The 14,625-nt window shown below is 43.2% G+C and overlaps 1 protein-coding gene across 1 annotated transcript; it reads right to left on the minus strand.

Annotated features, from left to right (window-relative positions):
- Positions 1-965: 965 nt before the first annotated feature.
- NIAP (Major facilitator superfamily protein) lies at positions 966-6,534 on the minus strand. Its single transcript, XM_087681478.1, has 6 exons — positions 6,113-6,534; positions 4,966-5,252; positions 4,536-4,773; positions 3,516-3,987; positions 2,030-2,232; positions 966-1,628 (listed from the first exon to the last, which is right to left on the minus strand). The coding sequence occupies exons 1-6, from the start codon at positions 6,398-6,400 to the stop codon at positions 1,395-1,397; spliced, it is 1,722 nt and encodes a 573-aa protein (XP_087537604.1). The 5' UTR covers positions 6,401-6,534; the 3' UTR covers positions 966-1,394.
- Positions 6,535-14,625: the final 8,091 nt, after the last annotated feature.

Here is a 14,625-nt window from a genome sequence, read left to right on the forward strand (position 1 = left end):
CCACTTTGATTGCTTCAAACAAACAAAGATCCTTAAATAGTGAAGCTTTACAAGTCAAGCTTTCCAAAAGAAGGAGAAGCAAAAGTTTTTAAAAAAAGACAAAAACAAGAAGGATAAGGGGTCGACTTTCCACATCTGTGGTAAGATGCATCACTCAAAAAAAGATCATCCGGACAAGGATAAGGACACCAAGGAGGAAAAGAAGACTACAAAGGACTCGAGAACAATAGCTACTCCTGCATCAGCAACATTTTTACATTTGAAGACTATTAGGCCTTTTTCACTGGATTTGTCCAATGCAGCGTTGATGGCCCCATAGATTCAAGAGTGGATTGTGAACAATGGCACTTCCCACCACATAACTTCTTCTCTAGATGGCATTGTCCATATGCGTCCGATGCATGGGCATATTTTGATTGGTGACAATTCTTCGTTTCGTATACAAGGTAAGGGTGATATGCAACTGATTCGGAATGGGCATGACAATGCTCATACTTTGAAAGTTTTGTATGTTCCAACCCTGGGCTATCATCTTCTTTCAATGAGCAACATTTGTGGACTTAGCCTCACGGTTGAGTTTGACAATGACTCCTTTTGGGTTCTTCATGGAAAGATGAGATAGGTGCTTTGCCAGGGGTAGGAGGAGAACAGTGTCTATAAGATGCAGAGTTCTTCAACCCTTCTCTTCTTCTTATTTCTTAGTCTTAGTCCGAGCTATGGCATACTTAGTACAGCTACCTCAACTGCAAGTAACTTAGGAAGGCAAATCGTGTGGCCAGCTTTTGTGTGGATTACCAAAATTTGGAACTTGGGGTAAGCCATCCACCATGTGTATGTTGCATTTGTGGTAAACAACATAGAGAAGCAATTCCCAACAAGGCTTCAAGAAGGGCAAGGGATCCCTTGGAACTTGCTTCTAAATATTTGTTTGGACCAATGAGGACAGAGTTGCTCGCGGGGAGCCTTTATTTTATATTGATTGTGGATAATTACAGTAGGATGGCATGGGCGTATTCACTAGTACTAAAATCCAAAGCTTCTCATATTTTTAAGGATCAGCTCATCTTTGATGAGAACCGTTTGGGTAAGAAGTTGAGACAATGGGTTCCGACAAAGGTGGAGAGTTTGTCTCCAATGGATTAGCTTGGTTTTGTGCAGACCGCAGTAGAAACAAGAAGTCAACAGGGGCTCATATATCACATGCATGATGCATCTTTCAGACATTCACAATCTTCAAAGCCTTCTTCCTTGGGAAAAATTGGCTATCATGCAGGAGAACTTGTTTCATTTTCTTCTCGAACGAGACTTACAAGAGGGCATGCTTTGATATCAAAAATTAAGGGTGCATGCTGGCTACAGATTTATATTTACAGAAAAACATCCAAATTGACATATTACAACTTTGTTTCTTCCACAGTATCTGTAAGCAATCTCCCTTTTGTCTCAAAAGGCAAGAGAACAACTGCCAATGCTCCTAAAACTGGAACTGCTACAAGCACGCCAATAGCTAATGACAACTGGCAACTTTTGACGAGCTCTACTGCAACTAGGGGACAGAGCACACCCCCAATTCGAGCAAAGGAATTTGCAATTCCAAGGCCAGTTGTTCGCAACTGAGTAGGATAGACCTGCGAATCACATTCTCATGAGAAAGAAATTCCTTATGCATGCACATCAACAATGCATGCTTGCACCCATTACATGTACCTATGTACAACCATAAAGGCATAATAACACACATGCATCTATACCTGTGCACACCCACACACACATATCTCACACTCTGCAAAACCACCATTTTAAATTGATATACAGTATGCAAGTTCTTACACATACATTGCACACAAGGCTGATGCTACATATGTTCACACAAACATACATATATACATGCAGACATATGCATGCATATGCACACCCATGCACACACACCTGCACTCTTTGCAAAATCATCGTTTTTAATTGGTATGCAGAGTGCATATTCTATATTCACACACACAAGCATATTTTTATAGGCTGTACTGAACCTTACCTCAGGCGCATAAATATATACAATCGTGAAAGTTCCAGTGATGCATCCACGTGCCAAGAACAAGAGACCTGTTGTCACATCCCCAGACAGTGGTTGTACAAGTGGCAGAAGAAATGCACCACAGAGTAGAAACAATGCAGTCATGGAGTTTTTTCTTCCAATTCGATCCACAATTGCAGCTGATGCTAGAAGTCCTGGCAGTTCTGCAGACAAATGAAGCTCCTCAGCCTTTTAAGTGACCTTTATGATTCCAAAACTAGTCACAGATCACAAAATGTTCCCAAACTAGTCATACATATTCACAAAATGTTTCTCCACTACCTAATAACAAGATGTATCCTACTCCATGCATTGCCTCCCACAATTGCTGGTTGCAATGAGGGTCTGTTGAAGGCACTGTAGTATCCAAAAGTCTTTTGGCACCAATACTGCCATGCTTGTATGTGAAGCACACTTCATACCAAATCAAGCCAATGATGTGGGCCGCTGTAGCCTCCTAAACAGCACTGGAGGTAATGCATGTAACCCAAACACTACCAAATAACTAGGGTGTCTCATAGACAACCCTTAGAAAATGGAGCTTGAGAATACTGCAACAAGAGACTGGAAGGGAGATACTCTGTATCTGTCAAGCATGAGTGGGGGGCGAAGAAGCAAGCTAGAAGCATGAAAGGAGTGGTTGCAGACTGGACATGCAGGCAACATAACTAGAAGTTGAAAGCTCAAAATGCAGGTGTAACTTCATGTAACACATGAGCCGAAATAAGAGCATGCATCCAAAGGCATTAGATTGCCTGTTACTCTAGAGGAGGATCTTGAATACTGACTTCACAGATGACAAGCTGTTTACTAATAGGGGGAATCACAAATCTAGCACCCCTGGTCCTGGGCATCAGAAGCAAGCTGTCACACTCAATTTAGCAGGCAAAGTGGAATTGTAGGATCAGGTTGCCTGTTACTCTAGAGGAGGATCTTGAATGCTGACTTCACAGATGACAAGCTGTTTACTAATAGGGGGAATCGCAAATCTAGCACCCTTGCTCCTGGGCAGCAGAAGCAAGCTGTCACACTCAATTTAGCAGGCAAAGTGGAATTGTAGGATCAGGTTCTACATGCTATGTGGTATATCACGTCTCGTGGGGTCCTTTCCAGGTCATGAATTGGCATCTCATCAACAACTTCATATAGCTAGTTGACATGGTGATGGCCTTGATTATGTCCATCCATCCAGTCAAAACCATAGGATTATTGTGAACCTGTAGGCAGAATTGGCATTGAACGTCCTTAATCTGAACAACTTGTTTAAATCATTCTAAGCATCAAAAATTCGTATCCCTTTTCTTCTTCATCTGTTAACCGAGCAAAGCCCAGAATCAATTTTTACAATCTGCAGGATCATACATCTTTGAACTCAGTTTTAAGGTCCTCAAACATACAGAAAAAACTTGAAAATACATTCAATTATTGCTACTTATTAAGCAAGTACCTGCAAAGCTTGTCACAACCGCTTCTTTGTAAAGGGCCTCAGACCCAGCAATTGGGGATCCATTCACTGCTGCACTGCAGTTACTTGTTCCCTCACTCAATTGTGAAGTTAGTAACACTAGTCCGTAATATGTGAAAGCATTAGCAAAAAACACAACCCAAATAAGCAGTGTTGATCTAATCATCGACTTCGAAAAAAGAGCCTTGACTAGATCAAATGCTTCCTTGGAAAAGTGATCCTTCTTGTCAACTTCAGACGTAATTATATTTTCATGATAAAGATGTCCAGCTGGCAATGATTTGCAGTTCACCTTGGCAATCCTTTGAAGCACCTCCAATGCATCATCTAGTTTTCCTTTTGCCATAAGATACCTTGGTGACTCTGGGATAAATGGATAAAATAGTAAGAGTACCAGCAGAGGTATTGAAGAAAACCCAAGAAGCCACCTCCACCCCCACATAGGCATTACAGCCTGCATTGCATCAAATCTCAAATTTCAGCAACCACATAAAAGAGAAGCACAACACAATTTTCTTGGGGGAGAAAATGCAATCATTTATCCTGGTTACTATGCGATGTCAATGTTTGTACAACAGAAAGAACATCAAGGAAGCTGTCTAAACAATCAGGCTATCATATTATGGCAAGCTGATGTTACAGCCAATGCAAACAGTGAAGTTTATATGTTCCAGATCAATGTTAGGCTCCAGAACCTGCAGGTCAAAAAACAACATCACAGAAAAGTAACACTTTGAGCTTTTATCCAAATCTTACCTCTAAATGTCAGCAACACATCTAGCATTGATTAAGCTGCACTCTAGCATTACAAATCGAAAACGTAGCAGATTACTTTAAAATAATAGTTACCCCTTAGAAATTTAGCCTTTCCCATCAATTTCAGATTTGGCTCATCTACTACTGTAAAACTTAAATGGTCCAAGCAGGTTCTTCAACACAATCAGAAGTCCCTTACATTAGTCTTCCAAAATTGCATAAATAAAAGGAATAAAGAGCACATACCCAAGCTAGTAAAGCTTCCACCACAGTACCAATCGTCCAAAACACAGAGACCAAAACCATCCAGAGGCCTCTGTTAGACGTTGGAATGAACTCCATAAACCAGGATGTGATGACAGAACCACCTGCTAGACCAACACCTACAAGGCCACGAAGTAGAAGAAGTGTGTAGTAGTTTGGCGAAAGTGCACTAAGTATCCCAGCAATAAAGGTAAGGACAGCCGTGAAGAAAAACCCAGCCCTAATACACCAAAAACAAATAATCCACATCAAAGTGTACTGCATTGCCAGCCAAAGCTAATTCCTAGAATGAATCTTCATCTTTACTTCTCCAATAAGTCAACATTCCCCAAGACATGATGGAGTAAAGAGCCATACAATGATGCACAGATGTATCTCCTTTCGCACTCATATTTGGGAATAGGAAATATACCTCCTGCCCTTCAAGTCAGAGAGAAAGCCCCAAAAATAGGCACCAATCATCATTCCAACAAACACCACACTTGTGATCATGCTTTCTTCTGCTGGAGATAAACCCCAGACCTTTTGTACAGCTGGTCCAACAAATGAAAGAAGCATCATCTCCATGGCATCAGCCACCCATGCCATGCCGGCATAAAAAAGTACCATCACTTGAAAGGGCCCAAATCCCATGGTCTCAATAGCATCCTCAACTTTGTACGTATTCGGTAAAAACATATCACTCCCCTTGGATAAGACCTGCACATCGAGAAATTCACTTCACTTATAACCTCTTCCTAGGCTTGTCACGATCATATGCTTGCACTTGTCAACAGAAATTATGTGTATCTTAACCTGCAACTCAGATGCAAAAAGAAAGAGAGATTTCTTTTTCTCTTCATTTATGATTCAGAAAGGGACTACTAAGGTCAAAATTCGGTTCTATACTAAACTTCCTGGGATTTTAGCTGCTAAAGACTAGACACATCCTTCAATAAGGAGTTTTCCACGAGCAAAGGCTAGTAATACAATAAGATCTAATCTTCTGCACCATATACACCAAAATTAACCATGTCTTGCTGATCACACAAGGAGTTTGTTCTACTTCTCAAGCATAATAGAACTCAGACACACCGATAGCAGATTTCTTTCCACTGATACACAGCTCATCGTCTGTATAACTCGCTGCAAATCCTTTTTTCATGCTGATCTAGAATATCAAACCAAAATCCTTAAACATTTGATTCATCATCCTATTGAAGCAACTGGTAAGTTAGTGAGTTCACACAAGCAAGAATATGCCAGTCCCTGAATGGAGCTCCATTATCTAGAGAAAGACGTGTATAGAAAGGGCAATGGGGTCCTTCCAGTAGGCAACCTATACGCTATAATTCTCAATGTGCAGGCCTGCTCTCACCCTTCTGTCTAAATTAACTCTTGATTCTACATAACTACGCTTACTTCTACGCCTATTATTGCTATATGGCTGAAGATGAGAACATATCCAAATACCCGCTTTGACATCAGCTGCAGCACCATTGCTTCTGTGTCCAGAAAATTTGATGTATGAAACTTAATATATGCATGCCTAAAGATGAAAACGGATTCGGATTGCTCACTTTGACATCAGTTGCCGCACCATTGCTTCTGTGCGGGCGTGCAATGAGGGCGACGTCCGGCTGATCCAAATCCTCATCGTCCATGGCGGCAGGCGGGTGATTCGACGAGGCAAAGAGTGATGCCCTGTTCTGGGGCGCAGAGAGGGAGAGCTCCAGCTTGTGGGGGAAGGGCAGCCTGTTGGAAGGGGCACAGGGAGAAGAACAAGGAGAGATGGATCGAAGGAGAAGGAGAGAGCCCCATCTACCGATCGGATTGATGATGAGTGCCCATGAAGCCCTTGCAGACATGAAAGTCCAACAACAAAAAGGGAAGGCTTGTTGGGTATCTTCGACGCGCAGCTCTCTCTCTCTCTCTCTCTCTCTCTCTCTCTACTCTCTTCTACCTTCCTCCTCTCTCTTCCTGCCTTCTCGGGAAAAGCCAGATTTTGTGTACTTTCCCCCTCCATCCTAAGTTTTCTATTAACCAGTGGAATTTGGAAATTTCAGCCTGTCTTAAGGAAAGGCAGTTGGAACACAAGAAAGGACTGATTTTATATCTACATGTTGACATTTCAATGTGGTGGCCTCAAGGGAAGGATTCATGGACACAAGGAATGGACTATTAATTATTTCACGGGAAGGGCAATAGTGCACATTGGAGCAAGTGGGGCAAACAACGGGCACATTGAGGCAAAAATGTCACGCATGGGAGCAATGTGAACATGTAATGGCCTCATCACTGTGTGAACAAGGGCGAAGTCCCAAAAGTAATGGGATCAATTGTGGGGAGGAACCACACATATTTTATGGCCAAAGAGTAACCCTAGTGCATGGATACGGGGTGCTTACCGGAGGTTTGAATGATCATACCATATTTGGAGGTTGTCAAATGCTTATTCTTGGTTCCGGAATGCTTTTGAGCTTGGAATAGGCCTCGCCTTGGTCATCATCACTAGCATTTGGCTTTAGTTGGCATGCTTTAAACCGATTTAAGCCTATTGTCACTGTTTGACATTTAGGATTCTTGCATTTACGCTTTGGTTAGATATGGATGCCACTTGGTTCGCCCATGCTTGACAATTACTTGGAGCTTCATCTTCAGATATATTTGAGCATTTTGCATGTATTGGGTATAACATTTGGTTGTAAGTTACATACTCTTTGAATGCTTTTTGGCTTATACTTTACGGACCTGAGATAGCTTGGGATTTATGCTCCAAATGTACCCTACTGGGATTTGGCAGGTCTAATGCTATGTATTCGATGTATTAGAGCATCTCTTGCTCTCTTTGCATCTAACTTTACTTCCAATGGGAGCCTCTTGATATATTCGGATATACACAGAGTCTTATTTACACTTGAGCTTGAGCTTGTGGGACACTTACATGCATTTGCTCTCTTGAGAGCTTTAGGTCTGTAGTTAGTCTGTAGTGGGTTGATTTGATACGCCTATTGGAACATGCACCTATCTCTTCACAGGTTTGTCAGTTTTGTATGCATCTTGGATGGTTATGTATTGAGCTTCTTGCTCTCTTGGTTGTGCTTGTGCTTGGTCTCTTCTCTTACCCTGAGACCCATTTCATGCATGACTTCTAAACCTATGAGATGTCTCTTGCCTGACAAGTGATTGGTTTGATAGTTCTTGGTATCTTCTTGCCCCTGGACACTCACTGTTGGATGTATCTTGCTACCTGGCAGTTGCAGTGACATATACATCAGTGATTACTTCATTTTGGGACAATTTTACATACTGCTGTCATTTATTATAGCAAGCTAAAATCTGCGGTTTTTTAGCACTTCTATGAGGGTAATGCTTACTATTTGATGTTATCTTGGTCATATTTGGTGGACAGGTGCTTCTCTTGGTGAAATCCACCATTTCAACCAGTTTTAGCCGTGGTTTTAGTACATTTTTTGCTAATTACAACAACCTGCAATTTTACCTTTTTGCTTTGATTTAGGACAGTATGACTGGTCATCTGAAAGATACAGCTCTCTTTAACATTGCCAAGTTGGATGGTACCAACTATGGGTATTGGAAGTCCCAAATATGACAGGTTTTTGTGCAGAAGTTGCAAATTAAACCCTTACATTTCAAGGATGTCAAACTTGAGGATATGGATGATGATGTTTGGATGAAAGTTGATGAGCTATGCAAGTCTACCATTATTTTGTCACTCTTAGAAGAGGTCCATCATAATGTTGTTGAAGATGAGAATCAGAGTGTATGAGATTTATGGGAGAAGATTTAGGAGCTCTATGCACAGCAGAGTCCTGCGTCACAGATGTATTGGCGAAAGCAGTTAATGGACCTTCGCATGAAGGAGGGGACCTCCCTTTCATCTCATTTTAGTCAGTTTCATGCTATCATGAAGAGTCTGTTGTCAGAGGGTATTGAGTTCAAAGACAACTTGCACCCGTTGTTTCTACTTCGCACCTTGTCTGAATCATGGGATGTCTTCTGTACTACCATATGCACGAACAAGCTTGATGGGCTAAAAATCAAAGATGTTGAGAGTGCTTTATTGACTGAGGAAATCAACAGGAGAAACAATGATGCTTCCCACTCTTCACATGCATTGACCGTTAGAGGTGGCAGACATGACAGGCATGATAATGATCATAAGGATAGGGACTCTCAGAAGTCCAGGTCCAAGTCACGTGGTCGCAATAACTCTCACGGATGGAAATCTGATCTTATCTGTCATTATTGTGGGAAAGCAGGATATATTAGGCCGCAGTGCCATAAAATGGACGATGATAAGCGCAAGGAAAAGGGAAAAGAAAAAGTACATGAAAAGTCTTCTGAGCGCAGTATTGTACCTGTAAAGTCCAGTGTGAAGATAGAAGAGGTTAATGCCATGCAGGCCACTGATTCAGATGATGATTACATACTTGCAGCTTCTTCAAGCAATGCCTTATAGGATTCTGAGATACGTTCTATGTATGCGCAATGCTGGCTCTTGGATTCGGGTGCGTCCTTTCATATGACACCCTGTAGAGATTGGTTTCATACCTATCGTACCATGTTTCAGTGTGTCTTGGTGATGGCATGTCTCTTGACATTGTGGGCATTGGAGATGTTAGGCTACAGTTTCCTTTTGGCAGTTCCTTTGTTTTGCATGATGTACACCATGTACCTGCGTTGACTCATAGCCTTATGTCAACTGGACAGCTTGATGATGCAGGGTATTTTGTGTCTTTTGGAGACTCTGCATAAAATTACTCGTGGCAAGCTTGTGCTTGCAAGAGGTGCCAAGTTTGGCAACCTCTATCCCTTACTTGTATCTGGAGCTACATTGGATCATGTTTTGTCTGTGGGTTCTATTCCCCATGTATCCCTTTGGCATGCTCGTTTGGGGCATATGTCTCTTAAAGGAATGAAAACGCTCTGTGCTTTGCAGTATCTTCTGCCTTTTGACTCTTCGCATTTTGATTCTTGTGATCATTGTTTATATGGCACGCAGACTAGAAATACGCATAAAAAGTTTGGTAAGAAATGCATGGGTGAGCCCTTGGCTCTTGTGCACTCAGATGTATGTGGGCCCATGCCCTATCAGTCACTTGGTGGGGAAAGTACTTTATTACTTTCATAGATGATTACTCACGTAAGGTTTGGGCTTATTCCATAAAGCGCAAATTCGATGTCTTAGACACATTTCAGCGTTGGCTTGCATTAGCAGAGAACCAATCTAGAAATGGTTGAAACGCCTAAGGTTAGATAATGGGGATGAGTATGTATCACGTGCTTTTGAACAATTTTGTGATGAGAGGGGTATTAAGCGTCGGTTGACCGCCCCTTACACCCCTCCCCAGAATGGTATGGCTAAGCGCATGAACATGACCATTCTGGAAAGGGTCCGTAGGATGCTTAGCCAGGCTGGCTTACCACAACACTTTTGGGCTGAGGCAGTTATTACTGCAGTGCATCTCATTAATAGGTCACCTAGTAGTGGCATTGACTTTGGGGTTGCAGAGGAGGTATGGGCAAGCAAGCTACCTTCTTATGATCTTTTGCGTGTCTTTGGATGTGAGGCATTTTGCCATGTGCCCAAGGACAAACGCAATAAGCTAGATTTAAAAGTGTCAAATGCATTTTCATTGGCTATGGAGATGCAGGAGAGATGGGTTACCGTCTATGGGATCCATAGGTGCGGAAAATGATCCACATCCATGATGTTATCTTTCATGAGGACAAAATGCATATGCATCCTGAGAATGTGGTTGAGGTACGTAGAGTTATCTTTTAGAAGGAGCCACCTGCTCCCATTCAGCATGCTCCACGGCCACCTAGACAACGTATAGCATCACCTAATGCTCATGGCCCATATATTAGACATGCTGATGTTAGACAAGATGTCGATCAGGTAGTATCAGAGCCTGGGTTAAGGCGTTCTACTAGAGATAGATGACCTCCTGACCGTTTTGCACCCTCTATAGATTATGTACTGGTTACAGATGCAGGAGAGCCTCTCACTTATGATGAGGCTATGCACAGGGGTGATTGTCACTCTTGGGAGAGGGCTATGCAGTCTGAGCTTGACTCATTACATAGAATCAGACTTGGGATTTGGTTTCCTTGCCTCAGGGTAATAAGGCTTTGCCATACAAGTGGGTGTACAAGCTGAAAAGTACCCTTGGACACCCCAAGCCAACATACAAGGCTCAATTGATTGCTAAGGGTTTTAAGCAAGAGCATGGTGTTGACTTTGATGAAGTCTTTTCTCATGTGGTCAAGATGACCACCCTATGCTTAGTCTTGGCCTTGGTTGCACAGCTTGACCTCGACTTGTACTAGATGAATGTCAAGACGGCTTTTTTACATGGGGACTTGTATGATGAGATTTACATGGAGCAGCCTAAGGGCTTTGCAGACCCTGGCAAGGAACACCTAGTGTGCAAGCTAGAGAAGAGACTATATGGCTTGAAGAAGGCACCTAGGGAATGGTACATAAGTTTGATGCATTCATGCAGTCACAGGGCTATAGCCGCAGTGCTATGGATCCGTGCTTGTACACGAAGAAAGCCCATGACGGTTCTTTATTGATTTTGGTACTCTATGTGGATGACATGCTTTTAGCAAGGACAGCTCATGAGGAGCTAGATGCTCTTAAGGCTCAGCTCAAGAAGAGATTTGAGATGAAAGATTTAGGACATGCCTCTCATATACTTGGTATGCACATTACGCGTGATAGATCTCAAGGACTACTTTATCTGTCACAGAGGGAGTACATTCATAAAGTCCTTGAGCGCTTCTACATGCAGGATGTTAAGCCTATTGGATGTCCATTACCTTCTCATGTGAAGGTTTCATAGGTCGATTGTCAGCATGCAGATGAGTAGAGGGCCGAGATAGCCAAGATTCCCTATGCATCAACGGTGGGCAATCTTATGTATGCCATGATAGCCACCCGTCCAGATATTGCTTTTGCAGTTGGGGTTGTGGCACGTTATATGGCTACACCTGGCAAGAAACATTGGGATGCTGTGAAGGGTATCATGAGGTACCTGAAGGGCATCGTAGATACGTGTCTTTGTTATGGCAGCCAGGATACATGAGTCGTGGGGTACACTGACTTTGATTATGCAGGACATGTAGATAGTAGGAAGTCCACTTTTGGCTATGTGTTCACTTATGTTGGAGGGGCTATCTCTTGGATGTCCAGGGCGGCGCAGAAGTGCACGACCCTTTCTACTACAAAGGCCGAGTATATTGTAGCCACAAAGGCTTGCAAGGAGGCTATCTGGTTAGGCCGTTTGATTGCTGACCTTGATATGACAGATGCTATGCCTACATTGCATTCGAATTCAATGAGTGCCATTCAGTTAGCCAAGAATCCAATCTTCCATGTGAAGACGAAACATATTGAGGTGAGGTATCACTTTATTAGCCAGGTCGTTGAGGACAGGTCTATTGACCTTGTCAAGATTTCGATTGAGCAGACTCCTGCAGACTTGCTCATGAAGAGCCTCACTACCAAGCACTTTACCTTTCTCAGGAGATTGAGGGGCATTGGAAGAGTGGTGTCTTTTTTCCTCATCTTGTTGTACATGTGTACATGTTGTATTGTCTTTTCTTTTTTCTCTCTCACTGGGATAGATTCGCCTTTAAGTGGGAGGTTGTTGGGGGTAAAGGCGCCTCTCCCTAGCCGCCCGTGTATTACTACACTGACAATACCCACCACTGCACAATGCAGGTGGCAGGCACCTGTCATAGTTACTTATTCTTTATTCTTTAGTAACAGTTTGAATAAAGGAAAGCCTAGCCACACACTGTGGCTGTTGGAGTTCCCACTTTTGAGTCTCTCTCTCTCTTGGCTTTTGCTCTCCATCCGCCATAGCTCTCACCGCCAAGCTTCTTCCTCTTGGGTTCCACTTCCCTTTTAAGGGAGTCAGGGCATTTGTAAGAGCTGTAGGGCTAATATGTGTAACCTCTTTGATCATGAGTTGGAAGAATGCCATGGTAGGGAGAAGAAAGGAGGGAAAAAGACAAAGAATGTGAGAAGAGAGATGCACATAAGTGTTGGGTGAGAAATAAGGGCATTGAAGAAGATATTCTTTCTTAAAAGATTGTGCGGTTTTAATGTGAAAGGATAGTTGTTGGGAGCTCACACTCAATCACCAAGACCCATGGACCGCTTCTTGTTCAAGCATTTCAAGCCGAGCACTAATGGCTATCTGCTCTTTTAGCTATCACATTTCTTGTTGATGCTTTACTACCTAGCGGGTTGCTTCCAACCTAAGTGCAACTAAGGCTTCTCTCTCAATCTCCACCTCAATTGTTGCCACTCTACTCTCCTCCTTGGTCTTTTCTAGTTGCGCTAGGAGCTCTTTGATGTAATCATCGTATTTTGTGGTCGTGGGCATCATGGGGGATGTTGTAGTTCTGGAGGCCTCTAGGTTTTGCCTCTTAGGGTCTTACTTGACTTAGTGTCAATTGTGGTCAGTCTTTTAGCTCTTGCAGGGGGGACATGGCTCCTAAATCTGAAGCTATTTCTTACATCTTCATCACCAAAAATTGCATCATGGACATTAAGTTGCTAGTGTCCATGATGGCTACAACGTCTTGGGTAGTTGAGTTGGTCATGGCGTGGGATGTGAAGATTGATGGGAGGGAATGCATTGGGGCCTTGCCCTTGCCTGATACCATCGGGACTACTTCAATTTCTGAGACCCTAGCACTACTGCTTGGCTCTCCTTCCCTCCGGGGGCTCATGGTAGCTAGCTCTTCAAAACCTAAGGTCTTTTCCACTGACCTGTGCATGGCCTCAGCTATCTCTTCATCTTCCTTTCTTCTATACTCTTTCGCCTCTTGCTCTACTTTTCTTTTTCTCTCATCTTCTCCCCTCTTGGACTCTCTTTGGGCCCTCTTCAACGTGGCCCATTCCTCCTTTGTCATTGTTTCTTTTATTTCATTGTGTTGCTTTGATGGGTTTCCCTTCTTTGGCGCCTTGGGCTCTCTTTTGTCAAACTGTGTCTCTTGCTCTTCCCTATCACTTATAGTCCTCTCACTGCACTGCTCCTGCTCATGGTGTGGCAATCGGTTAGGGGTCTCCCCTACTCCCTGTTCACCTCCTTCTATGTCATTTTCAGGGCCTCCTGAATGATGGCCGTTAGTATTCCATCGAACCTGATGGTGGATGCCTTCGAGGAGGACTTCTGGGCTAACCTTGCTATGGAGGCCGGGGATTCCTAGAAAGGCGAGATCAAGCTCAATTGCAAAGACCCATGGACCGCTTATTGTTCAAGTGTTTCAAGCGAGTACTAATGGCTACCTCTCATATAGCCGACATGCTATCCCTCTCTATGAGCATAGTGAGATTAGCTTGACGCCCGATAGAGTTGCTTCCTCTCTCAAGCACTCTGATAGCTCCACGATTCGTGATGCAAGCTCAAGTATCCTCAAGCCTCTTTCTTAAAGCTCCATCCTCCATAGCCATGCGCAAGGTGAGAAGAAGAGATGAGAAGAAGAAGAGAGGAGATGAAGGAGGGCTTCATCTCCAAGATCCCTCACCCTCACACACTCACTCCCTCACTCACTCACACTCACTCCCTCAAGCACTCACAAAGCAAGCAAGAGAAGAGAAGAAGAAGAGTCCACTTTGCCACATACCAAAGAATGAGCTTTCATTCACTTTTTGAACTTTATACACAAAACCCTAAATCCATTTTGGGCAGTCATCCCCTTATCCCCTTTTTCTTACATGACCGAGCCCTTTTTCCCATTGTCCTCCTTACTTTCTAGCTTAGTCCTACCGCCTGTTCATCATTACAAATTGCACATGAGGGAGCCTGACGCTCTTTTACAGAGGTTTTGGCTGCGCTTTTATATTTAAAGGTGTGCCTCCTTTTTTTGGCTTCTTGCAGCTTCCATGGTTGCGTCTTGTACTCCTGGTGGGCCCACTCGCTTGTAGGGTGCATTTTTCTTTTTTCCGCATTGCACTTTTTCTCTCGATGCCTTGTTTTCCGCTTCCTTTGCTTTGCAGTAAACATTACCCCCCTCCTAGTTGAGTGCAAGTCCCATGGCACTGCTA

Source organism: Lygodium microphyllum, chromosome 7 (genome assembly GCF_053477565.2).
Source record: "Lygodium microphyllum isolate KBCC chromosome 7, Lygodium_microphyllum_v1.1.10, whole genome shotgun sequence".
NCBI classification, from domain to species: domain Eukaryota; kingdom Viridiplantae; phylum Streptophyta; class Polypodiopsida; order Schizaeales; family Lygodiaceae; genus Lygodium; species Lygodium microphyllum.

What these genes read in the sequence shown, in the direction of transcription:
- NIAP (XM_087681478.1), bottom strand. Translation starts at nt 6,400, where the DNA reads ATGTCTGCAAGGGCTTCATGGGCACTCATCATCAATCCGATCGGTAGA. An exon ending in GTGCGGCAACTGATGTCAAA is followed by an intron (nt 5,253 to 6,112) that starts GTGAGCAATCCG and finishes CTCGATGTGCAG; the next exon opens with GTCTTATCCAAGGGGAGTGA. An exon ending in GGTTGTGACAAGCTTTGCAG is followed by an intron (nt 2,233 to 3,515) that starts GTACTTGCTTAA and finishes ATTTGTCTGCAG; the next exon opens with AACTGCCAGGACTTCTAGCA.